General features: G+C 49.9%; 1 protein-coding gene across 1 annotated transcript; it reads right to left on the minus strand.

Moving 5' to 3' along the window:
* Positions 1-26,020, minus strand: CLUH (clustered mitochondria homolog). The gene is made up of 26 exons (XM_042879528.1): positions 25,233-26,020; positions 22,771-22,967; positions 21,133-21,304; positions 20,856-20,999; positions 20,536-20,663; positions 19,735-19,889; positions 18,977-19,102; positions 17,794-17,941; positions 16,962-17,054; positions 15,511-16,205; positions 14,189-14,406; positions 13,555-13,659; positions 12,373-12,473; positions 11,222-11,374; positions 10,578-10,640; positions 9,663-9,907; positions 8,878-8,962; positions 8,269-8,422; positions 7,790-7,929; positions 7,597-7,677; positions 6,961-7,086; positions 6,271-6,392; positions 4,968-5,061; positions 4,133-4,267; positions 2,469-2,542; positions 1-1,945 (listed from the first exon to the last, which is right to left on the minus strand). The coding sequence occupies exons 1-26, from the start codon at positions 25,960-25,962 to the stop codon at positions 1,777-1,779; spliced, it is 4,653 nt and encodes a 1,550-aa protein (XP_042735462.1). The 5' UTR covers positions 25,963-26,020; the 3' UTR covers positions 1-1,776.
* Between the last annotated feature and the right edge of the window lie 912 nt (positions 26,021-26,932).

The following is a 26,932-nucleotide window of genomic DNA, read 5'->3' on the forward strand; positions in this document are numbered from 1 at the left end:
TTAGTTTCAAAAGCTTTTAATGGACTAAAACACACTAGTGAAAGAAGATTCTTGTAGGAAAGATGCACTGTAGTCATTTATTGATTGCTTTCCATGGAACTCAGATTTTTCCTATAGGAGCAAGTTCTTTTGCAGAAGCCTCCTCCTGCTTCACCCCTAATGCCTCAGTGCTGCGCCCACCTCGCCTTGCTCCCCTCACAAATACCTGCCGTGCTGTACAGGAACCCGAGGTACAGAGCACAGTGACAGCACTTGTTTCTCCAGAAGGTCAGTAAAAGAAGCGATGCAAATTAGCACAGAGTACTTAGCTGTGACAGACAAAATGAGCCTGGGCTCCTCTGCCAGCACAGTGCAGGATGCGTTAGCAACCACAAGTTGCTCTACAGCTCGATCCGTTGGGGAAAAAAGGACATTCCGCTCCGTTGGCATCCCAGGGCCTGCAGAGGTGAACTCTGACCTGCTGCGTGACCGGTGCTGCCGGGAGCCTGCAGAGTGACAATGGGATGTGCGTGGTGCAGAGGGGGAAATACAGACATACTCATTTAAAAGCAACATCCATTGCCAGCAATGGAAACTCCCCTGGGGACAATCTCAAGCCCAGTGTGCAAAGATACTCGTTACCAAGATAATGGCCACAGGTTTCAGTGCTGGGAGAGACCACTGCCCCACCCCAAAGCCCAGCAATTTCAGGCTGTGAGACACTTGTGATTCCAATTCAGTTACATTTGGCAGTGGGGTTAACAGCGATGAGCTCTGAGTTACGGTTATTTCAGATAAGATCAAGTCCCCATTTCTGACTTCTCCTCCCCTGTTCTCCCCTCTGTTAATAGGGCCACTGTTAGCTCCTCCCTCAGACCTTGGATGCTGCCATTACCAGTCTCTCCCAGGCACTTGGGTTTCCGCTGGAATGGAAGTTTGTGCGCTTTGAACATCAAGACCCAGCCCTCACTCTTTGGGTACAGTATCCTGTTACTCAGCTGCAAGCAGAGCAGAGGTGGAACTGTGAGTATCATATATATATTTATATATATTTATATATATATATTTATCTCTGTATCTTGACAATTAGAACATGAATGTTACAAAAACAAAAAAAAAAAACAAAAAAAAAACACCCTGACCTGCCAAACTGCCAACCAAAAGTAGAAAAAATGGTTAAAGGAATCCAATGGCTCTAGATCCTGATGTAGAAAATGCTGTACATTCCCCACTTACTCACATTACAGGCTTTAGTCATCTCAATGATACAAATATGGCTGCTTCATTTTTCTTAGCACAAATTGGGACAAGGAGTGAGGGGAAATGAATCTCTTGGCTTGGAAATCCACATTTTACAAGAATGCTGGGGAGTGGTTAGGGGCTTTTTTGTACTGGTTTTTAGCAAAGCTGAGTACTTAGTCAACATAAAAATGACCTGAGAAATGTTATATAGCTCAAGACAGTTCATTTGGAATTCATATGTACAGAGTAGAAATAACTGATGATATGTGCACACACACACGTACACACACACAGGCACAACAGCCTCTGGCTGTGCTCACCAAGGATGGGTCTTTCGTATGCTGCTGCATCCTGGCCCCTGCCCCCTTTGCGTGGCAGATACAAGCTCGGTCAGACAGATTACATTTCTCAGATTAGTTCTTTGCATTGTGTATTAATTGTACCAGTGCAATAACATTGTCAAAAAAAAAAAAAAAAGGAGCTGCTCCAGGGGAGTCCAAGACCCTGGTTCAGATTCAGAAAAGGGTGGTTTAACTTTTTTAAGCGAGGTACACATTAAGCAGGGCTCTGTGTTAAGGGGATGGCAGCAGAAGGCATGCTTGGCTCCGCTTCTTTATCCTCCCCGGCTCTGTCCTCTGGTTCCAGCTGTTCGCCACTTTTCATGCTTTCTTGGAGCTGCTGGCGTCTCTGCACCTCTGCTTTAAGGTTCTCCAAGTCTTTTTGGCTGAGTGGGAAAACCAGGAACGGTAACTAATGTTAGACCAGATTTAGGAATGGAGTGAAACACAGGGACAAAGGCAGCCCCTGCTGCTTGCTACAGCTGGCAGTGTCACTCACTTCATTTCTTATGGGCAGTGACCTCCTGCTTTTCAAACGGAGCTGAACAGAAGAACCCTTTCACTGCCAGGGAGACAGGCTGAGAACAGCTCCAATGGGCTCTGTGAGCAACCCATGGGCAGAGCTGCACACTGTGGTCTTGGCCACTGATGGGCACATCAGTTCTCAAGGAAGTCTGCCCAATTTCCTTAAGATGCATGGAGCAGGTCTGGATTTTAGGTTTGATGACAGCAGATCACTTCAGGGGACTGGGTCACCTTGAAGCAAGAGGTACCTAACCTCTGGAAACTACATCTTGGGTCAGAATGACTCTCAAGGTAAAGGGAAGCACTGGGTTTATACCATCTCAGGCACAAAGACTGCACACAAAGAACGCCTGATTGGTAAAGCTGTGAGTTAGGACACTCTACCTTAGCGGAATGAAGAGAATTCCATTAATAATGTTCAGCTGCTCCAGGACACTGGTCATATTGGGAGCTGTGAACTACGGCATGAGACAGAAAAAAAGGGTTAGAAGTCAAAATTCAGACAGAACAACACAGAGCTCCTGAGCATATCTTGACTGAGCAACAACCTTCCTTCCCCCTCTAGAAGAGGCAGTGCGTACAGACAACTCCCGTGGCCGCCTCATAGTTGTGAAGTGGCACAGCACTTGTTTTCGTACCTCTCCACAGCCCTGAGTTAAAAAGAAGCACGTTTAGATTTCCAGCACTTAGGGTAACAACTTCTACGAGTTCAGAGCCCCTTGCTCTCTTACAGCAAGTAGCATTAGGGATTTACTTACTCGCACATGAACAGAGGAACAAGCTCACAGTGCGGGCGGTCAGTCCATCACGAGGGCAGTCTCAGATAATTGGTTTCACAACAGTGCCTCTCATGTCTCTCTGCACATACATCATCCTTGCCCCAGGCAAAGCATAATTCCCTTACCGTGGTTTTGGGACAAAAGTCCCACAGCACTTTGTGGTTACAGAGCACCTGTGCCTCTGTGCACAACCGCAAATAGCCCTGGGACATAGCTACAGTTGAACACTCTGATGAGGGTAGAAATGAATTTCTAGGATAGATTGTCTCTCAGTAGCACTGCTACTTCTGGGGCTGTCGTGCTGCATCAACTGTGAAATCAAACAACTCCACTTTCCTGCTTTCCCCCCCCCTCCAAGCATCATAATGAGGCATCCATTCCTATTTAAAGGATTTGAGCCTCCCACCCAAATACCATCTCTTAGACATGACCATTTACCCAATTCAAGGTACTTAAGCTCAAATCATTCTGCCATAAACTCCTCACTTGTCTACCCAGTTCCACACAGTGAGAAGAAAACCCAACCACCCCCACGGGATTTATCCTGCTTTGCCTTTCTACTGGGAGTTAGTGTGCAGCAGGAAGCCCCGCTCTCAGCCCTGCAGAGCTCCAGCAGCCACTCATGTACAGCACAGCAGGGAGAGCACCCACCCCAAAAGTCGCTGCACACTCCCCTAGGAAACACCACACAGGCTGGTGGGACCTGCCAGGTGCACTGCAGATAAGGGCAGTCAGTTCCTGCTGCGTGGAAGTCAAGGCAAGGCAGCCCCCCGGCTCTGCTCTGCTGCCCAGCCTCCTCTCATCACAACGTCCTCGGAAGGAGAACAATGCACGTGGGGGAAGACGTCAGCCTTTTTCTTTTCCCCCCTCAAATAGGATGAGGAAACCAAAGTGTTTTTTAATTGAGCAACCTGCCTGCAGCCTGTGAGTCAGAGCAGCGGCACTTTGGGGTGCAGATGCTCCAGGCTCCCACGCTACAGCGCCTGGCGTGGGCTGTCGGATTCCCCTGGGTGCCCCTTGCAAAGCAGTCAGCTTTGCTCACTTGCTCGAGCTCAGAAGAGCTGTACACAGAAACAGTAGGCAAATACTTTGTCCTGACAGCACTTCGTTGTGTGACCCTCTGCCTTTGCAGGGACCTCCTGCTCTAAGTGTCTGAACTGGCACAGCTGTTCCTGCTCTGCACAGGCATAAGACTGCATTCAGTAACACCAGCATACCAATATGCCTCCACAGCAAGTGTTCTCAATTGCTCTCGTCGCATGAGGTTACCTTGAGTGGCATGATGTTAGCATTGGAGCCGTTCTTGTAGATCTCATTCATTGTGCGTTGAAGAGCAACAGCTTGCTGAGTCAGGTATTTCAAGTACTCTGAGCTCTCTTTGGTCTTCTCATGGTGTTCTCCAAGCTAATCAGAAAAAGAAGAAAGAAAAAAAGATTGCAATACAAATCAGAACAGGACTCAAACTAGGATGCACTCCTCCTGTCTTTGCCAGCTCAGCATCCCTACAGAAAGCTACCAGAACTACATGCATTTAAAAACAAAACTAAAATCATTTGCGTAGGAACCTTGTTGTCAAAATTACACCTTTCCATCAAGTAGAAGCATGTCTGCAGGGCGAGAGGCACCCCCTCCACCAGGCTGTGCTTTCAGCAGTACTGAATCACAGCGTGCAGCTGCAGACGTGTTCGGACAGACCCAGGCTGATGCAGAAGTTTCACTGTGCATCACCGAAGGCTCCAAGCAGGAGAGGGAACTGCCCACAGAACAGCTCAACAACCAAACTAGTTTGGGGCCGGCATTAAGAGAGCTGATGCACAGTGGGAACAATCAACCAGCTCTTGCCATACCCTGCCAGAACATGGGGCTCAGCCACTACCAGAAGTTCTGTCCAGTGATGGGTACAGCAGGAACAAACTTGCAGCACAGACTTTTGGCATCACCACCAGGACAGCAATTCTGCCCCATCCTTCAAAAGAAGGGTCCTTGGCACCCACCAGAGCTGTTTATGAGAAAGGCCTCCCTGAGCTCAGGCTGTGGCATTGGTTTGCAGTCGGTCCTTGCTTTTAGCAGGAAAACACCACACGAGCAGCACGAGGCTCCTCACCTGGTTTTTGTAGATTGTGTAGCCTTCCTTCTCGTGCTGCAGTGCTGACCGGAATTCTGCTTTGCTCTCATACACTCGAGCTACCAAGTGGTGGCTGAGGGAAGGAAAAAGGTGTTTAAAGGTACCTCAATGATGAAGAAGCATTTCTGTGCTATGCAGAGCATGACCGGCAACACAAAGGCTAGGCTAGAAGTCTTAACAGCAGTGTAAAGGTGGCAAATACAGGACTACATACAGCACCCTGGTGTTTACTTCTCCCCACCCCAGCTGCAGATTCACACACTGCACTGATGTAGGCCAGATTGTTGAAATGCTGAGAAGGAACATGACAAAGAAGAGACTGAGCTTGGGATTTTTTCCTGCTGTGCCCAGGAAAGCTGAAGGTCACAGTGGTGCATTGAACATAGGCAAGGCAGTTTTCCAGCACAGGAACAACCAGCAAACAGTGGCAAAGCTGGGATCCAAGTTGCCTTTTTTTTTTTTTTTTTTTTTTTCTTCCAGTTGACAGTGTTAATTTGGCTTGAACTTTGCTTCCTTAATGTTTATGGAACAAAAAAGACTTCTGTTTTTGGCAGTGATGCTCCCTGGGAAATGATGGATCTCAATGAGCATCCCAGTGCTACTGAGAGAAGGAAGGATTCTTTCTGCAGAATACACATCCATCAGCTGCTAGAAAATAAATCAGATTCTTGCAGGTGCTTAGTAAGATTTATTTTCACTCTGATGAAGAACAGATGGGATGCAAGGTGTTAGTAGTAATGAGGAATGGGCCACTATTTGTTTGTGAGCCAGGTCTGTATTCAAGGACAGAGCACACAGCACTGCCTTGGAAACAGAAAGCTCTCAGTATTTTAGTGAAATAAAAGGGTTTAATGTTGAAGGACAGAAGCAAATGATGTTTCCTCAAAGGTAGCTCCCCGAGGGCCAAAGCAATTACATACAAGCGTTCATACATCATGCTCGTCTCCCAGTATAATTACATGAGCATTGCTCTCCAATGCTCCCTTGCCACATGCCTGAGAATCTGGGAGGGTCAAGCTCATCCTGACATATTTTTGAGTCATTAAGCAGATCCCCCATTAATCTTAAGAACAAGGGATCTCTGTTCCAGACCAAGGATGCTGCAGCACGGCCATGACTGCGGGCAGCCCAGCACCCCCAGTGGGGCTGGCAGCCGGCACTGGACACAGCCCCTGCTTTAAGAGCACAGCTGCACACAGGCTGGCCGGAGCCCCCCACGCGACGAACGCTGAGCACTCACTCCCACAATGGGGACTCAGCCCAGCGCTCCACCCTGCCTCACCTGAGGGCAACCTTCAAAGACTTGGAGCCGTGATACTTGGAGCTGATGGCCAGCGCGTTCTCCAGGAAGCGGAGGGACAGGTCGTACTCCATAACGCCGTGGAGCACCAGGCCGATGTTGTTCTGCACAGATCCACCACACAGGCAGTCAAGTGGGCATTCAGAAACATCAATTCCAAGTACACATTTACTGCTTCCCAGCTCCCATCAAGGTGCTTTGCTGCTTGAAAGGACTCTTACGGCCAGAAGTCCTCATGGATCTCTAGCACATATCATACGGCATTTTCTTCCTTGGGAGCTCAGCCCAAATAAGGCAGACAGAGGGAAAATAAAGAATCTCCTTTCTTAGACCGTTCAAAAGCTGCCTGGACACGGTCCTGGGCAACCTGCTTGAGCAGGGGACAGGTTAGACCAGATGGACCCCAGAGGCCCCTTCAAACCTCAACCACTCTGAACCCCATCCATTTTATGTAAGGGAAAGAAGACCTACCTTCCCAAGCCAGAGAGTGATACTCCTTTCCCCTTCCTCTAATGGTACTAATGGGTAGCAACTAATGGGTAGTTTTACAGTGGGTAAAAAAAAAAAAAAAAAGAGCAGCATCTCAACACACAGTTTAAACAGCCAGCAGTATGCGTGGCTTTAAGTCCAAGTCTTTTAGAGATTAGATTCTCAAAGATATTGATGACTTACGTCCAAGAGTGCCATTTCTGGGTGATCCTCCCCAAATACCAACAGCATGAGGTAGCGTGCACGGTAGAGTAAGTTTAATGCTATAGAGAGTTGGCTGTTTGCAAAGCAGTACAAAGCAAGGTGCATCTACAATGGAAGACAAGATCCAGCATTCATGATTTAACACTGAATCAAAGTGAGCTCTCCTTTCTGCTCCCTTCCCCAGCTGGTCACAGCACTGCAGTACCCACATAAAAGAACTGTTGAAACGTTTCACTTCAATCTCTCTTATGAACCTTAAGATGTATTTCAGAATTGACCTATATTTACAAGATGCTGTGACTGTGCTCTTTGGGAGGGTTCTTGCTATTTCTTGGTTTTGGCACAAGCCCAAGGGAAAAGCCAGAAGAATTAATGAATATATGTAAATGCTCAGCAGACAAAACCCTAAAGTCTCAGTGGGGACAAATACTGATCATGTGCAGTGCTTATAATGCAAACACTTTCATATCGAGCTTACAAAATCATAAGCATGAAGCTTGTGATGAAAATGGAGGATTCTGGGAAGAGAACTGCAACTGTCTTCCAGATTCAGGTGTGAATTAAGACTCTCAGACCCCAGGTGCACATATGGTGTGCTCTTCTCTCCATACTTACGTATTCTTGAATGGTGTTGGGATGTTCGATGCCCAGGACCCTCTCACTCATTAGCACCGCTTTCTGCTGATTGCTTAAGGCCTGAGCAGAACAGAAGGCCCAGAGCAAGTCACACAGATGTCGTGCACTTGAGCAAGTAAGCACAAGACACAAATAAGAGGACAAGTGGACCCTGCCTGAGCCCTCTGCTTACCTCTGAATAATCTCCCATAATGTAATTGAGACGAGCTAGCAGCCTCAGGCAGGCACAGATTTCTACATGCATAGCACCATACACGTTGTTGAACAAGTTTAAGGCTTCATTGATGAGCTCACAGCCTTCCTTCAAGAAACCTGAAAAAAAATATATATATATTCATGTATGTTCCCATATTAAATAACCTTTCATAGAATGGGAGAAGTGATGCACATGAAGCAAGATCTACATGACTGGCAAAAACAGTGGTGGGGTGTGCAGCTTTAGGATGGATGCTGTCCTGCATCCATCCTTGCTCACAGCTGGTGACTCCACAGCAGATGTGCATTTCAGGTGGCCTCCAAGACAGCAGATCTTAAGAGACCGTGATCCTCAACTACCAGAAGGCAGGTGGAGGATGTGCCATGCCACACACACCCTGCTCTTCCTTCCATCAGCAGCAGCCTCAAGAGGCAGAGGCATGGCTGGAACTGTACCTTGCTGAACCTTTGCTTGCCCGCTCTGGAAGAAGTGGAAAGCATCTGAGGCTTTAGGGTTTACGTGCTTCACTACAGGGAAGATGTTGAGAATGTCTTCCTCTGTGAAGGTGGGCTTGTGCCTATTGTCAAAGTTGTACTCCTTCAGCAGTATCTGGAGGAACCAAAAAAAGACAGGAGGTCATGGCCACCACTTTCAGAGGTGCTTGGCAAGGAGAGAGAGGAAAAGGAGCCTGGAATTCTGCACGTGCAATCACAGTCACAGCTAACTGCTCACGTATCACTGCTTGCAGACAGCATTTTGAAGGGTCCCCTCAAGGTGTGCACCACCACAAGCGTGTGCTGGGAGCTCTGCATGCAAAGGCACTAGATGGTTTGTCTGTCAGAGCAAGTGACAGGAATTCAGACTGGGCAGGAGATGCACGATCAATTAACCTTAAAGGGAACTGCATTTGAAAGCCCTTCTCATGGGATTAGACCCCGTATTCCAGGATTAATGCCTCCAAGACCTCTCAGGGCTTGCACCATGTGCCTGCAAGGCTGACCCAGTTTGCACTGCATACTTCTCAGTACTGAAGATGATGGGAGGAAGGAAGATATTGATCTTACTTGGACTCCAGTTTTGAGGGAGATTTCACGAAGAAGGGTGATTTTCTGTAGGTTATACATTTCAGCTGCTTGGTCAGCATTCTCACTGCAAAAAGCACACAAAGGCTTGAGCTCCCAGGGAAGTTTCTGCTCAAGAACACCCCTACTCTGCAGTGTACCATGCACGGCTCCCTCTCAGCTAAGTGCTGACTGAAACCAGCAACAATAGCTTGGGTGCTAATGGTGCTTACAGAGCTGCACAGCAGAACTGAAATTCAGTGTGCTCTTCACAGCTCCCTGCAGGGTCTGAATAAATCTGAGTACCTCCAGCCCCTGGCATGCAGTGAGCTGCCCCTGACATGGATCACTGGCTTCAGCAGCTCATCATCATTTCTCTTGGGGCCCTGTTTGCTCCCACTTTCAGTTCAATGTTCAATGTCTGCATGTTCCAGCAGCATCCCTGGCCATCCCTGTTTCAGATGTTTTAGGAACACGAGCTGCCTTCAGCCTTATAGACAAGTGTCTTTTGCCTACACTCTTCACATTCTGCTCATCTCTGCAGCACTAAGGAGAGCTTTCCCTTCTTCCCTTTGCCTCTTTGTGCTTCATCTCAGTGCAGATTGCAGCTACTTCCCTCTGCTGCTCCTTGCCTGATTTCTTTCCGTTATATGCCCACAAGATTTCCTCAAGAATACAAACTTACATGCAAACAGAAATAAAAAAAGGAAGGTCATATTAGGTAACAATAAGAGCTACAGATATTTGTAAGAGTTCAGGCACAACTGAGGGTAATTTTGTTTGCTTACCATTCAATACTAAAATCAAAGTAGCTCTTTGCTTCTGAACAAATATTCTTCCACAGCTCCTGAGGGGTCATGCTGGCCCAAGCTGTGTTATCAGCATTTCCAAGGTTCCTGTTTTTCCTTTTCTTATTTTTTTTCTTGGAGACCAGCTCATCAGCTGGAAGATGGGCAATGGGGTTTGGAAAGGAGCTTAGAAAGCAATTGAGGAAGTGGCTGATGGCTGCTGATAAACCTGACAGCTCCACACCCTGCAGTGAGACACAGAAGTCAGTTGTGGAACACATCTGCCATCACACCGCATTACTCTGATCCAATGCTTGCACAAACCCAGTCCTCCCAGAAACAGCAATATCTCCCAGGTGAAGGAGAGAAGAAAGGAAGAGGCAAATATTTGCAACTAGCACGGACAGAATTAGGTAGATAAAAAACAAAGGTACAACATGCATGCAAACATACAGTCCTACTTTGGGTTGCCACTTGGGACACAGAAACTAGAGACTGTAAAGCAGACCCTGGAATAAAACCAGCTGCACTGCCGTGCTACATATGTACAGGTGCACGGATGCATCAGTGCTCATTCAATTCAGAAAAGCTCCTTATGAGGGCAAAAGCATCAAAAGAAAAGGCATTACAAGGAAAACCAGCTGTGATTTGCAAAAGCCTTCAGCATTAGGAGTGAGGATCGGGGAAAGAGAAGCACAAACATTTCTTCTCTGGGAAAACCCATCTTCAAGTGGGGACTTGTTCTCCCTTGCACACAGGCCTACACCTACTTCAGCTCTAATGAGACTGTAGTCCCTGTTGCTAGGCAACACCCACAAACGCTCTAATGAGAGAGGAAACTAAACAGCACCCTATTTGCAAAAAAAAATCATTAGAAAGGACACACGAGGCGAGAGGTGAGGCTGCAGGTCATACCTGGAGGTACGTCTTGAAGATGTGTTTCGCAGATCGAGTGATCAGTTCGCTGATGCCAATTTTCTACCCCGAGGAACAAAAAGCGAAGAGTAAATCAGTCGATGCCAGCAATAACAACACACTTTCCTTTTGAAGCGGGCTTTTACCAAGATGCACAGAAGGCGCCTAATTCTGCCCTTACCCTACAACACAGAACTGTTCTGCATTTGACAATGCTCCTGCGGATGGGGAAAGGGCCCCGATCACTGCGAGCCCCCCGGTACCGCAGAGCTCGCCCTGCAGCCCCACGCAGCCGTGCTCACAACACCACCTTCCAGTCAGACCCAAAGCCCTGCCAGATAGTAGAGGCTTAAAAATGAATGGCTTAAAATCCAATTGCGTGCTGCCTGCTATTACACCTGGGAATCCTTCAACAACTTTTCTATCCCAAAAGATACTCAAACAGCATAGCACAGCGAGAGCCATTAAGGAAATGGGAGCATAACTCCCCCATCAACCACCTACAGGTCCTTCTCCTTCCCTCTCTGTTTCTGAAGCTGGTTCTTTTTCACAGAGAAACCAATTAGCCAAGCTGCAATCTGTACAGGACACGTTAGGCCAGAGGCAGCTGGAGCTGACAGTCTGAAGTTAAGGCTAATGCTTACAAAGATGTGATCCAGCTGAGCGTGGCCGGGGGTCTTGGTGATGAAGTGGATCACTTTGCCTAGATATCGCATGTTGATGCCCCTCTGGTGCATGGCCTCTGCTAAGGTAGCCCCATCCATGGGGAGCACCGTGTGATCCAGGCAGTCCTTGACCTGCAGGGTACACGCAAACGTTGGTTACGGAGGACAGACATGAAGGCCACAGCCCAGGGTTCCCCTGCGTGGTACAGGACAGGGCAGGGGCAGCTTTCAGCCCATGGAGAGCTGCTGTTTGTGGGCAGCTTCACTGGTCTTTTCACTGGAAATGTTTTTAACCGGTGACTGTAAGGCACTTTGCTGATAATGGGACATGGCACTCGCATTTCAAGTTGTGTTGCAGTGCTGATAAAGTCATTTAATCCTCATCAAAGAGTAGCACAGTTACATTCCAAGCCTGTGCAACACGTCACATTGCATACTAGTGTATCACAACCCTTGCAAAACAACAGTCACCATCACGTCCTTTTCTGATTCACTTCCCCTCCTCTTTTATTTTCAAACTGAATAGCTAGCCTTTAAAAGCTTATGCTGACTAAGGAACCAGGGAATTTATAGGGAGGTACAGTTCAAGAGAAGCTTTCCAGCAATGAGAAACCAACGGCCCCAAGACCTCTCAGAGTGCAGAGCAGTCCCAGCCTCCCAGTTACAATGACAGCTGCAACACAGCAGTCATTTTAGAGAGAACAGCTGTATTTCTTATCAGGCCAGGGACGTGGGTAAGCACCCAAAATGCCTGAGACCTGCAGAAGGAGTTTTTAGATGTGAGCAAGAACAACTTCCCAGTGCACTCCAAGTCATTAGCCACCAAGTCACAATCGAGGTCAGATAACACAAAAGCAGCGTGTGATGCCCAGGGCTAGGGAGGATTTGTTGGAGTGAGTGGGAAAACTGTTCTGTAAGACAGGAAATGGAAAACCCCTCTTGTGCTTGCACTAGAGATGCTGGCATTGTTTACCACACTGCACCCCTGGTGCCAGAACTTGGCTACCAGCAGCAGAGCACAGCATCTGCCTAGGAGGTGACGTTGGCACACCACTATTGCAGTGCTTGCTCAGAGTGGCCAAGCTAGTAGTAAGCTTCCAAGAGATTACTGCTGGCCCTTAGCTGCTTACCAAACCTGGGATCTGGCATGAGAGCAAGAATGCAGCAGCATCCTTCAGTAACTGCTTCTGATCCTGCACCTCCTCTTTGCTAGACTCAGGAAAACGAACACCTATCAGGGCAAGAGGAAAACATCAGACATGAACTCAAAAGGAAAACTACCTCATGTACAGAAAACACACGGGAATAGCAGGAAAAAAGCAGATTTTTCAAATTAAAAATGCTTCTTCAAAGCTTATCTAACCTGCAACATTTTGATGGGAAGAGCATTACCTCCTTCTCTCCAATACTGGCTGTGCTGCTCCGTACCATTCATTCCTGTTTAATGTAACTTCTAGTGGCTCAAATCCCATTCTACCTACTGGCAAGTGCTGTGCACGCTGCCAGTGCCAAGAGTCCAGGTTAGGCTGGAGCAGCACGTACAGCAGATGGGCCAACACTTCAAGTGCTGGAAGCTCAGAGCCTTTGCTTTGGCACATGAAAATTAAAACAAAATTAAGTTCTAGCTGAAAAGTCAGGGCCAAAGCATTGTTTTTCACCAGACTTCAAAACACACGCTACTTCTGGCACATTTATTCCAAACTAAACTCAACTACACGGCCCTTTCCCTGCAATCTGCACACACACAGCTTCTGCATTTGCCCCACTGAACATTTTGGGAGCTTTACTGTATTTCCAAATAAACTGTGTTGATTCCAGACACTAAAAGGTACAAGGATGCCTGCAATCAGTGCGTGTGTTTGAAAGAGCACCATGACCTACTGACCACAGTGTTACTAAAATAAACCCTGCCCTTCACTGATGATCCAACGTCATTCATTCCACTACAACCGTGGGGGTTTTATTTGTGTGTGTGTGAACAAAAAAAAAAAAGGATCAAATGTAATCTGTCCCCCCCACATCCAGCCCTTCTCACGTGGTGCAGCAGCTGGGATGCTGGCGAGTCTCGAGATTCTGGGCAGCACTCTCAAAACCTCCCGAGTGCAGCAGTGGGAGACAGCTCCCTGCCTACAGTGGTAGTTCGAGCACTGCAATCAATTTTAGCTCTCTTTTCTGTGTCTTTGAGCTGCATGGGGACTCTGCACCAAAAACCAGTGGTATCAGTTAAGGTTTTGGAACATCATTTTGTCTGTAGCTGGCTGCATACAGCAATCCTCTGAAAACAGGCCAGCACGAGCTCTTTATGCACATACCTGGTGAGAAAATATCTGGGTTAAACCGAATGTCAAACGATGTGTCACTGATGGAGCCCACAGCCTTGCAAGCATTTCGGATCACTTCTCTGCTTTTGGGATCGACTGGAGAAGGAAGAAAAAGAGAACAAATGAATGTGGATTTCAGAAAAGGACAACCTGGCTATTAAAAAGTTTTGTTCCTAACAGCAATAACGATGGCACATTTTGCGGAAATGCATTATACATACAATGAATTGTAAGGTACACGGAAAGGAGAATAGCTGCAAAAATGCAAAATCAGATACTTTGGGATTTCTGAAGGTGTTTGAGCACTGCACACTTCCCAGCCCTGGCTGCTGGCCCTGCAGAGCAGCCTGCTGGTGAGGCTCTCATTCCTGCATCACAGCTGGTAGGCTTGTGCTTCAGAGACACTAACAACCTACCCCCAAGCAGGCAGGGTGATTAATGTATGGTGTATGAATGGCTCTAAGCAAAGAGCTAAAACATTATCAATAGCAGAAGCCAGTACTTGTCCTGTTTAACAAACAAATAATCACCCTAAGTGCCTCTGGTTTAGCATAGGTCCCACCAGAGGCGCAGCCACCAGCAGGGCAGCAGGCCTGGGCTGCTTCTGATGCAGAGGATTAAATACCTGCTCCATCATCAGAGGCAATGGTCTCAGCCAGCTCTTTAACCTGATCAAGTCCAGTCACGTTGTCATCTGTTTTACCATCATCTGACTCAGATTTCTCGCTCTCTGCTGTACCATTCTCCGGAGAGGTGCCATTTTCCAGTGCATCTGAGCTCTCCTGTTTGTTGGCTTTCTGTTGCATCAGCTGCAATGCAGCCAGCTTCATGAATAAGAGATACCTGCAGCGAAGTAAGGGAGGAACTCAGTACAGCAGGAGAATCTAAGAGGATCACCATTCTGCTATGAGGGGAAAAGCTCAGAGCTGGGGTAACAGACCACCCAGTTTCCCTCTGCAAAGGCAAAACTGACCCTCTATCAGTGAGCTTTCTGAAATTAGAGAGTGCACGTTATTCTAATATCTTCCGTTAGCATGTTAGAAGAGACAAAGAAGTGGGTTTTCATTACACATCATGATGGAAAACTCATCTCCTTGCAGTAGTTACAAATAGCTTTCTGCACGCAACACCAGCAAGCAGCTCAGGAAGACTCCTACTGCCAAATCCACAGAACTGACAAACAAAATCCAGCAGCAATTTTACTATCAAACCCAAGCACAGGGAGCTTTGCAAGCCGTGCAGCGGCAGCCTCCAGCCACGGTCCTGCAGGCTGCTGGTCTGGAACCTCTCCCAAGCAGACGTGAAGGTGCCTGTGGGCACAGGGCAGGACGGGGCAGGGTGCTGGCTGCAGAACTGGTTGCTCAGCGGGCAGAGCTCCTCTGGCAGCAGCTGAGGGCTCAACCTTCCTGGCAAGTGGAGCACAGACCCTGACTGTCTGTGGTAGCAGAGCGCCCTGCAGCCCCCGACATGGGAAGCAGGAACGTTACCCCATGCAGCTGCACCACATGATTGCCTGCTGCCAGAGCTCCCAGTCCCTCTCCTGCATTGCATGAGCCCAACACCAATACACTCCACCACAGAACTCCCTACAGCAGTTCCCACAGGTCATTTTTTTCAGCCTTTGGTAAAAAATGTAGTATTTGAGATGTCTGGAGAGCCTAAAAAACTAAGCATAAGTCCTTCCTATTCCCTAGATATCAGGTGACCAGAGCATCTGCAGAGAAAGGACACAAAACATCAAAACAGATCTGGAGACTGAAGAGCAAACCACTTCTTCCCCAGTTCCCTACAGCCCCGTCAGAATCTCTGCTTTCCAGCTCTCATTAAGTAAGCCTCTGTAATTGCACCTGCAGGGCTGAACGATGGGGCAATCAGCTGCCTGCTCCCAGGAGCTCTGATTTTGACCATTACCAGTTGCAAGCAGAAGACGCGGGGAGCTCAGCTCACCTGTGCTCTACAAAGGCATCAACAAGCTCTTGCCGGAGACAGCAAAGCTTGTGTCTGTGCTGCTTGGGGAACCCCATTTTCTTACATTCCTCTGGCATCTCCTCCCCTTCAACAGGTAGGAAGTTTAGATCTGGAGGGAAAGTGCGCAGCAGGTCCAGGATGTAGTGACGCCCATCGTTGCCAATAATGCCTTTGCACTCCACTGAGGAGCACAGCTCCACCTCCTCATTCTTGTCATTCAGGACTTTGTGCTTCTGGATCTTTAGCGGTCTGCTGGTCTTCTCTAGCAGCTCCAGGTACTTAGGATGTGAGACAACTGTCTTGCCAAAGTCTATTGACCCGTAGATGACACTCTGTTCCTGTTCCCTTTCCAAGATCCCAGGAATAATAGACTGAGCTGTCACTCTGTAACCTCTGTAATCCACCACCACAGTCCCCAGAGTGTACAGCCCTTCTACATCCACAGCATTATAGGTCCGCACACCATTGAGATCATTGGTAGGTGCTACATAAGCAGCAACATCCCCACCAAAGTCCTTGTAGTGGTCACGGACGTCGAAGCCCAGACTGAAGAATATATTGTTCCAGATGAACATCTGCATCTTGGTCTCTTCACTGGGGTTGATGGCCATGACATTGCCATCAATGACAGCCATGGCACCTCTTGTTGCTGCTGCAGTGAAGTCACTGTGAACCTGGAGGTAGCCAGAAAGAAAGTCAGGTGAGAAACGGATAACATCCTCACCACACCTCACTCTCAAAGCTCTCTGCAAATTTCTCCTTTGCTCCTCACCTCCTCATGGCCCTCCAGCAGGCAGGCAGGTCAGCTGACTTTTGCTCTTGTGAGCCTGGCCAGTGGCTTGGATACAAGCTCCAGGAGCCAGAGCATTAGGGATCACCAGGGCTCAGTCTCATGAGCTCTCTGTGGAGGAGGGTTTAGTTTTAATTATGTTCCACCCCTACCCCTGCTCCTGCTCCTCCTACCCGCTTGAAGGAGGACTGGATCAAACACAACAGCAGAGGACTAAGAGGAGACCATCTCATGGTCAGCTGGGAGACACGGGGTCAAGGACTACAATTCTTCCATGCAAAGCTGGGAGCAGAAGGCAGATGTTGGTCAAGCACTGGAACAGGTTGCCCACAGAAGTCCCGATGAGGGTGGAGTCCCCATCCCTAGAGGGGCTCAAGAGATATGTGGACATGGCACTACAGGACATGGTTTAGTGGTGGGATTTGGTAACTGAGATTGATGGTAGGATGTGATGTTCTCGAAGGCCTTTCCAACACAGATGATTATATGATATGCGAGAGGGAACAAGACTCCTTAGCTCACAAACAGGGACTCCCATCTTGCAGCTTCTGAAGGACAGCCCAGGTGAAATGTCTAGGTGTGACATGGGCAGCAGCTAAGGGGCTGTGTAATGGAAGTTGCCTGCAGATCCCAAAGTTACCTTGAAAATGGCTCGTTCTCTCAGCAGCCTCTCAGGCAGGTTCTTGCGTGGCAGCTCTCGCGTGGTCTGCAGCTCTTCGTTCCAGTCTCTGGTCTGAAAGAGTGAAAGCCTTGTGGTAAGCAATGTGCTGTGGTGGGTGCTGGCAAGCCAACATTTCTCATTTACAAGGGAAAGGAGAAGGAAAGAATTCAGGCTGCCATGACGTTCAGAGGAAAAGAATTGGCATCAGGATCACTCCTCCTGAGTTGATCTCATTCCACATCCATATGGGAAGGATCCTGCTAGTCCACGTTACTCAGCACAGTTTATCTGAAATGCCAGATTGCCAATGCCAGAATAACCCAGCGCAGACCTGGTTAGCCAGCACACTGCAACGTGGTCACCCCACAGACACTGCCTACACACAGCCCTGGCAGTCCAGCACAGTGCACATCCTGGCACATTTTATGCTATGAGGCTGCAACTGACACCCTTAGAAAAGTCTGCAGAGAGACATGAGAGCTTTTCCAGATGTGACCAGAACAGAGGAACACTCTGCTGCTCGCAAGGAGCAGTGGTGCCAATCGCAGTAGGGACACAGGATTTATAAGTACTTAAGCAGAAATTGCTGAGACTCCCACATACTCAGGGAAGTTGGAGCCTCAGCAGCTCAGCCCGCCGTAGTTAAAGATAGCGTTGAGAACAAAGACTCAGGCAAGTTTTCCTTGATGTGCAAAACCCTTTCAAAATACCAAAGGTCTACTTGCTGGTAAAAGTTAACTGGTTCCCAGTGCAGTGAGGCAGTGAGCAGCAGGACTATTGCTAGGGTTCTCAGAGAGAGCTAGGCTGATACCTGTCCAGGTATGTGCTCTTCATAGCCCAGCCTGGAAGTGTACGCGTCTTCTGCTCGGACACAGTCCATGGCATGTTCTGCTTGTGGGGCTGTCCAGCTGTACACTTGGAAAGGAGTTGCTATCCTCTCAAAAGGATGTCTCTGAACCCTAATTGGGGAGTGAAAACAATTAGACATTTTCCAAAGGAAGATTTCTTTCTATTCTAAGAGAATTTTCCCTCAGCTGCAACGCCAATTTCTAGCAGCAGAACAAGACCAAGTCATTAAACATGCAGCGACACCCCTTAACGACTGAGCTGGCAGAATCTCTCAGCTGCTATCTACAGAATAAACTGGGCTTTCCTCATTCTCCTGTCCTCAGCTCCATCTCGCCAGCACACTCCCCATTCAGCACAAAACAGGAGCACACGCAGAGGATCACCACTCCCAGCCACCTCTGTCAGACTGGCTCTCAGCTTTCACTGTAGTCCGTAAGGGCTATAAACAAGCCTATAGCACCATCCACTAATGAAGTAATGGCTTAGGGGAAGCTTGCTGTAATCTGTCTGCTCTCAGCAGGTGCCAAAGTCTCATCTGTATTTACTTCTGGCCCAACAAGCAACACAATATAATCATTTTTAAATGGCCAGATAGTCGCTGTGGTGACTGGGAGGCCACTGCGAATTTCCAGCCCTTGTATGGTGTCACTTTCATCTTCCTAATGAGAGCAGAAGCAGAACTCTCGAAAGCCACACCATGTGCCTGTCAATTTGCATCCTGCTGAGCTGAGGCAGTTCATTAAGCGGACTCTAAAGAATGACAGGCTTCTGCAAAGGATCCACTGTCCTGGAGTAAATAGATGGTCCCTGCAGCAAGGACAGGAAAATAAAACAATCTATTATTGCTCCTTATTAATATGGGAGCAAAAGGAAATTAGAGGAAAGAAATATGCATAAATGTTTAAAGTAATCGTTCTCACTCCACTGTAAGCCTGTGCAAAGCCATCATCTGTTAGGGTTCCTGATATTTTATGCTTCAGTTTTTTTGTATTCAGAGCAAAGTGATGAGGTTATCAGTCTGACCCTGCTGCAGCACGAGGCCTGCTCTGCATCAGCTGCTGCTGAGGACAGACCAGCCACGCACCCTGGTCTCACCAAGCAACATCACATCACCAAAGGTGACTAGAGAGGAAGAAGTGCTGTACCGTTTCTTCTGCAGAGCAGAGAAGTTTTTTTTGAAGGTAGGGCTGATCTGGTTAAGCAGTTCCACCAGGGAATGGCTGAGAAAACTGGGGTTTGCAGGCTTGGGATTGAAGTTGTACGCAGTAGACCTGTAAGAGAAAAGAAACGTGCTGTCGTCATAACTGAGACTGCCAGCTCCACAGGCAGCCACGGAATACAAACTGCTTTTTCCACGAGTCAGGGTAACACAGAACATGTCCAATTCATTAAGGGACAGAGGGCAGAAACGTGCTGGAGTTTTGTTTTCTCCAACACAGTCACTCTTACATTCCCAGGCACTGTGCAGGAACTTTGTCTCTCACAGATGCTATTTAAAAAAAATCCCAGTCAAACCTGTGCCCAGGTTAGGAAGTGCTGGCAGACTGCGCTTTTCCTTTAGGGCAAAACGAGCTAGTTGCAATGGTCAGGAAGGAATTCCCTCCACCACTCAAAGTACTGTAATTAGTTGATGTCATTATGGGATGTTTCAACTTTCCCTAAAGCATCAGGCATTTATCCACGGCAGAGAAGCGGTACCAGGCATAAGTAAACAGCCCAATCCAGTAGAACAACTCCTGCAAACGCCATGTGAGCAGTGAATTGAAATAAGCTGCTTTCCACACACACAGAAAACCATCAAAACAAAAAAATCAAGCAGCCTGTTTCTTCGCATGTTCTTTCCCAATTGGGTATTACAAGGTCTCTGCTGCAGGGCAGGACAGAAGGATGGCTGGTTACTCACTGATTCAAGTAAAATCCTCTAGTGGATGCAGTGATACTGACATGTCGATCCTCCACTGTGATGACATATAAATACATGAGGTCTCCATGCATCTTCCTGTTACCAGGTGGAGGGTTCCAGCCACTCATTGTCAATACCTTCAGACACTGCAAAGGCTACAAAATACAACAGAAGCAGTTCCTGTCAGTAGGAATTAATACCCTTGAGTTACAGAGCCATCTGATGTGCAAGCCAGAGTCCTTTTACCTGCTGCCTTTGCTTGGTTCCACAAACAGAGCTTACAAAAAAAATGGTCTTTACAGTATAGCCTTCCTCAAACTACTTGCAGTCCTCTAATCTGCCTCAGTTTGCAGCTTTTCACACGTAAGACACAGGTAAAAACAGATACCCTGGGCCTCTGGGCTGCACAAGGCATGCATTTCTTGCTGTACTGGTTTTCAAATGGCAGCTTCTAAAGCCGGAATCCAAGTGCAAGGGCATGGGAAACCTAAGGATAATCTGTACTGATCTGCAGATCCTGTCTCCAGGACTTTTTAAAGCAACGCAGCTCTCCCTTCACTGCTTCCCCTCCCCAGCAAGACTGGCCATGTTATGCTCTGCAGATGTCCAGACTTTGCATCCAGCATTTTGCACACTAGCTCTTGGACTTTATTCTCTTGGCTAAGCAGTGCTATTCCAGCACTCATTAAGCACCAAGCAGAGCAAATCCCAAAGTCCACCTCAGCGCAGGTTTCAATCCCTGAACACATTTTCTGCAAGGTATATGCCGACAGCTGTTGCAATTGCACAGGAGAACTCTACCTTCCAGTCTCTGTTCTGGGGCTGAAGGGCACACAAGGGTCTCTCTTTGCTACCTGGCAGGATATGTTCAGGAGGGGTGCAGTCAATTTGTTCCATTTCAGTACCTTTTTTCTTTCGTTTCCCGCTGTCTACAATGGAGAAAGATGGAAAATCAGTGCTGAAAAACGTACCAGTCCGTCCTTCAAGCAGAAGTTCTCAGAGTGTTTCTCTGCACTCCTGAGTGAGGTGGGCCAGCTGATTGTTACACTGTGTTTTAATGAAGCGGGGAGTCAGGGGAATGAGAACAGTGACCACACCATATAAGCCTTTTTGCCCCATACCTCCCAGGTCTCCTTCAGTGAAGACACTCAGGAATGACAGAGAATTACAGTCCACACCATTGAAAGCATCTGAAGGGTCAAGACTCTTCAGAAGGTCCCGAATGTGACGCACATGTATCCTGGCCTCTCTCACCGTGTACGGCTCTGATAAGCAGAAAGGGAGGAAAGAAACTGGAATTACACAGATGCTCACTGCTTCATCGCACAATTCTCAAAAAAGAACCACGAGGAAGGGCTGCAAGGTGGCCCAGAACCACTTCCTCCCAAAGGAACTTGCCTTCCACCACTTTCAGCAGCGAGCCCTCCTGCAGTCCTTCAATAGTTTTCAGCTCAGCAAAATTGTCAAGGACATTCCCATCCAGTTGCAGGGAGAAGCAGGTCCGATGGCAGGTGTCCTCACGGTCCATTAAGACTTGGTGGATCTCTTGCACCATCTCTTGAGGAGAGACCTTAAGAAGGGAAAACCCAGCCAGTTATTCTTAGACAGATCACCCTCAAGCATGCATCCAACGAAGACTCAAGAGCACAAACACACTAGGGACGTCTCTACTCTCCTAACAACACTCAGCATGTCAGCAAGCTCCAGTGACAACAGGCATGTAGAGCTGCTCTGGAGTACACGCAAAGGTGCCACCTCTGGCAGGGTCAGCACCCACAGGTGTCTCAGCCTTGCGTTGTGCTGACACAGGGCAGGGAAGGAACAGAAGGTGAGGGGAAACCTGGGGCTCATCCCTTATCCATCCACACGGCATGTCTGTGCTGAGGATCAGAATGACGTGAGAAGCAGCCATTTCCTACACTCACCTGCAGTGGTGCATGGTGCTCACCACTGCATGGTGCTGCCCCTCCGGGCACGTGAACACATGGCTCCAGCCTCACAGGATCCATGCTGAACCCGAGGTCCCGGGCTGCTCCCCTGCCTGCCTGCCCTGGCTCCAGCACCACTGACGTTGCTCTCAAGCTACGAGGACTCAGGGTAGTTTACATAAGCCACCGTAAACAACGTGGCCTGCTATTATTAGCCTATTCAGACAAAGGGATTTAAAGGAAGAAAAAAGCTGCCCGGGATACAGCTAGTTCCATGGGGGATGCAATCTCACTGTTCTCTCTACTGGTCTTGGGGAGATAAGGCTTCCTTCCTGCTGAGTTCGGACTCAAAACGCCTCCCCCCACAGTAAAAATACTTCATCCAAATGGTTTGTGGTGAAGTGCAGAGCTAATCGCAGAATCGCTGGGCATGTCAAAGCCTGTCCTGGTCCGGCAGCACGCGCTGCGGCCCCTGCGACAACACTGCTGCGTGCAGCAGAGCTCTCCGCAGAAACGAAAAGGGAGCTGTGCTGTTCCCTTGATGTTCAGGCAAGTGTGTGCCTTCCCCAAACAGCACTGGCACATGTCACTGTGCCAAACTCATCTTAGCCAGAAGGTGCAGCATGCCAAAAATCCCTGGGCAGGCAGGAGGTTTTCCCTTCCTCAGTCAGACCTTGGGGTCATGTTTTCACATCCCTCCTTAAAAACAGCCCAGAAATGGGGAAGTCCTTTCCTTAGTGCTCATCTCCATCCCTGAGCCCTGCTGAGAAGAACACGGGGCAGCTACACCCTGCCTAATTCCACTTCCCACCCACCTCTGTCCTCCCAATGCCTGCACAGCCTTTGCCAGACAGCTTTGTGCTCACATCACCTACTCTTTTCTTTCTCTCTAAAAGCCACTGGTTCAGCAGCTTATCTCTTGCACCCTCCACGCTTCGCTGTCTCCCTCTCCACTTAACCCCATCATGGAAACAACAAATCAGGGACCCTGTGCTCTGCCCTCTGCCTCCACTAGTTCTGGGGGTTGTGAAACTCGCTCCATGCCCAGCCCACAGCCTGGGTCCCTCTCCAGCCCCCACTCATCCCCTCCTGGCTAGCAGAGAGGTACCTGCAGGGAGAAGGGCTCTATCCCAGGTGCACAGATCTTGACAGTAAATCCTGTGTCTTGGATGACAATGACCTCCTGGTCGTTCCCATCTTCCCCTGCATCAGCCTCCTCATGTCCGTTCTGCCTGGCATCCTTCTCACCCTTCAGGCTCTCGTGGGGGCCACTGCCGTTGACAAGTGCCACGCCAGGTGGGTGCTCTGGAGAGAGGGACAGCGGTCAGCACACCGGGGAGGGGAGGACGGCAAGCAAACCAGGGGTTAAAACCAGGGGTTAAAACCAGGGGTTAAAACCAGGGGTTAAAGGCAGTAAGCATTTTGTTCTGCAGTTAGTGTTTACTGGACACAAGTGCACCAAACGCTGCCCTTTCCTTTCTTTGCAATATCAACACCGTCCCACTTACCTGCAGGGTTTGCATCTTCCACAACCCGTGTGGAGCAAGGAGGAATGGAAGCGGGAGGATGGTGCAGCTCACAGCACATTTGGCTTAGACTTTACAAGTCTCTTAATTAAAGAATGGGTGTGTGGCGCTCTGCAGCCAGAGGCAGCTGTCCCCCTGCACCAACACGCTGCGTGGCTCCAACGCACCTCCACAGCACAGCTGCTCAGCTGCAGGCAAAGCAGCGTCACGTGGAGTGCATTACTGCACCCGCAGCTCCACACCCTGCACACAACAAAACCGCCCTCCACATTTCCAGAATATCCTGTGGATATCCCACAGGGCCAGGATGAGGCTTCGCCTAAGCCCCTGCATTCAAGAAAATGGTGATGACACTTTAAGTGTTCACTTAGATGCGTCACAGGGACAGGGAGCTCTGTACCTCCCTCCCAGTTTCCGCAACTGCATTTGTTTTCTATTGAAGTAAGGTGGAGATGTCTGAGATGAGAAGACTGAGGAAGCTGCAGGGCTCCCAGAGCAGCCTGCACCCACCAAGCTGGTCTGGGACCACTGCATTGTTGCCCCTGCACGTGCAGGGAGGAGCCCTGCTGGAGCATCCCTGCATGGAGTACAAACTTCTGCCACACTGCTCCAAAGGCTGCCAGCTGAAACCCATCTCAAAGATGGCTGGCACAGCTGAACTGACACAGAGTGAAAGACTGCACGGAACACCAGGAAAGCATGCTCGTTGCAAGAGGCAGCAGGTAAACACAGCTATCTTCAGCAGCTTCTGCTGCCTTCAACATCTCAGCAGATGCTGTTCACATTCCCTGTCACTTTGTGTAAGTCCCCAGCGAGAGCTGTTCATTTCTTTGGCAGACAAAGCCACGGGCAAGCCAGGCACAAGGCAAGGCTCTGGGGGGCTCCATCCACACTAGGAAGGAGGGAGAAAAGCTCCACACAGGAGTGCCCCACAGGACAGTGCCTGAAATTCAGAAATCACAGCCTGTGCCTGGAGGTCAGGGGACAGCCCTTGGTGACAGCAGGAACAAGCTGCAGCTGCACACCAGGGAAAGCATCAGGAAAACAGCAAAGCCAAATGCTGAAGAGGGGAGGAGGTGGCACAGACACCGCTTCATGGGGAGCACTGAACATGTGCTGCCTCAACCTGCATTTTGTACCTGCTAGAAAGGCCAAGGGAAAGGATTAGATTTCATCCTTGCTCCCAGACAGCAAGCACCCGAAGTGACCGTGCTATTTCAGTCCCGGTGCTATTTACAGTGAGGCTGCAGGTGTGTATGCACGGCGCAAGGCAGACGGCTCAATGCCCAGCCCCTGCCTGGTCTGAGTGCTGCTGAGCACACATGGTGATGGAGCAATCATGGGGAGCATGAGTTAATAACTCTTTAGCATTCAAACATCTTCTTAGCCCAAGTCAGGCATCAGTTCTTTGATGGCCGTCAAAATCCATTGCTGCAAGCTGGTCTGGTTTGGAGGGTGTGGGAAGTACCAGTACCAACAACATTCACTGCCTCCAGTCTTCCTTCCTTATGTTTAGTAACACAGAGATAAAAAAAACCTGAAGACTAAAATGCTCCCTTTTTCATTAATGAGTTTAAGCATGCATTTCTTGGTACTAGCCCCAGTTGCATCGGGGCACACAAACCCCGCCCCGCTCTTCCCAGCGCTGAGCAGCATGGTTACTCCTGGCTGTATAGGGCTGAGCTCCAGGTGCGCACACCAGGCACAGAACAGACACAGAACAGCACTGAACCTGTGTAACAAAGGTTCCTTTGCATGCAGTACAGCTATAGTTTCATGCAACGGCTCCTGCTCCTTTGCTCTGGCTGCAGCAGTTGGCCCACATTGCAGCCAGCCAGTCATCAGTCACAGAGCCCATCCTCATGTTTGCTAACAAGAGCAAGGAGAGTAGCACAGGCAGTACTCGCCACCCTCCTCATCCTCACCCCATGCAGACTCTGATGGAACCTCCCCTCCCCACTCCCACCACAAGCACACGTAGCCCCCAGCCCTGCACACAGGGCCACCAGAAACACAAAGCACAGCCAGGCCCCACACTAAGCACCTAACAGAAGGAGCTTCCTCTTTTTCCTCCTCTTCTGCTGCTTGGATTGCTGCACTGCAGCTCTGGGGTTCCTGGAGCGCACAGCCCCCCTCCCAGCGGCCTTCTCCCAGCCAAGCGCAGACGGTGCAGCCACGCCGTGGCCATGCAGGGCCCCTCCGGTCCTCACTGACTGTGCCGTGTCAGGGCTCTCCGAAGAGGCAGCACGCTGTGACCCATCACCCAGCAGTGAGGCTGCGCCCGGCCTGGGGCCCGCTGGCTGCATGCTGCAGGTCAGAACCCCGCAGGCCGCCCCAGGCCCTGCACTGCACGCCACAGCACCGTCCTCATGTTTCACGTGGCACTGGCAGGCCGCAGGCAGCACGGCACAGCCCAGTGGCTCCAACGGCCCTTCCTCAAGGTCAGTGGGAAGGACGGCGGCAGGGAGCGGGGCAGCACCGCCAGCTCCAGAACAGCTGTCGCCACAGGCTGCGGCCACCACAGCTTCGCCCTCAGGCAGGGCCTGGGCACATTCGAGGCGTTCCTGCAGGCCTCCTCCCGCCGCTGCGCTGGGGATGACATCGGGGAACGGCACAGAGCCCCACGAAGCTCCCAGCGCGTCCACAGGGCCGGCTGCACTCGGCGGGGCCTTCAGCAGGAGGGGCGAGCGCTCATGGGGCAGGCTGCAGCCACGCGCTGGGAAAAGCAGCTCGGTGACACGCCGGCAGCAGCTCATTGCCGCGCTGTTTCCCATGGCTCTGGCAGCCCGGCTCACGGCAACGGTCAGAGCAGCGAGCTCTGCAAGTCTCGTCCGCACGCACCTATTTAAGGCCCCACCAGGCGCACGGCTCACCTCCCCGCTCCGGATCTGTCCCACACAGTCACCGTGATTCCTAAAAAGTCCTCACACGTCCCCTGGGCAGGGGGCCCAGCGCCGGCTCAGGGCTGCCCCACACACACGGTCTCCTCACAGCCCCGCTCCAGACCTGCAGCGCCCTTCACCCACCACGAGGCACAGAGCAGCTCCCGCAGCTGGCGGCCGCAGCTCGGTCACACAGGAGGATGTAGGGGTGCGCCTCCCCTGCACGCTCCTCAGATGTGCTCTGAGAGCGGATGCCCGCCGAGCGCCCCGCTCCGTGAGCTCGATATAAATAGACAAGAGCTGTACCGAGCGCTGCACTGGTGCAGCATGGGACAGGCACCCCGGCGGTGCCAAACTTGTTGGCAGGGAGATGCACTGAGCTACAGGAGATGGGAGGCTGCGGGGAGTCTCGGCTGGGCTCGGCCGCCCATACTGAGCAGGCGGCACAAAGGGCCTGGGCAGCTGCGGCCAAGTTTTCCCAGACGCATTTTCTGTCCTCTTGCACTGCTCCACCGTATCAAACCAGCCACAAAAAACACACTGATGGCCTCCTCCAGCCACTCCTCTCTGCTGTTTCTGCAAATCCCAGCAACCGATGCAGGGATTACAGAGCCTGAGCCCTGTGCAAGCAGTGAGCGCTGGGGCCACCTGTGCACACACGGCCCCTCTGGAGGGACACCACACATTGCCCTGCTGAGCAGCACAGCTCTATCCTCAGCAACGATCGCACTCCCAAAGCCAGAACGGAACCAGGAGTGCAGAGCTCGTGGAACCAGCGGCCAGGGCCTAACACCCAGGAGGAGATCCCCAGCAGGGAGCCCCAGAAACACTGAGGCTGCCTGCAGCGCCTCATGCTCCGGCA

The sequence above is a fragment of the Lagopus leucura genome, unplaced genomic scaffold, assembly GCF_019238085.1.
Source record: "Lagopus leucura isolate 7727_CA_CO unplaced genomic scaffold, USGS_WTPT01 Super-Scaffold_100024, whole genome shotgun sequence".
NCBI lineage: Eukaryota > Metazoa > Chordata > Aves > Galliformes > Phasianidae > Lagopus > Lagopus leucura.

Excerpts from the sequence above, each read along its gene's own strand:
- CLUH (XM_042879528.1), bottom strand. The coding sequence starts at position 25,962 with ATGGGAAACAGCGCGGCAATGAGCTGCTGCCGGCGTGTCACCGAGCTG. Across the intron at positions 21,000-21,132 it reads GCTGCTGAAAGTGGTGGAAG|AGCCGTACACGGTGAGAGAG; the intron begins GCAAGTTCCTTT and ends TCTGCTTATCAG. Across the intron at positions 7,087-7,596 it reads CCAACACCATTCAAGAATAC|ATGCACCTTGCTTTGTACTG; the intron begins GTAAGTATGGAG and ends CTTCCATTGTAG.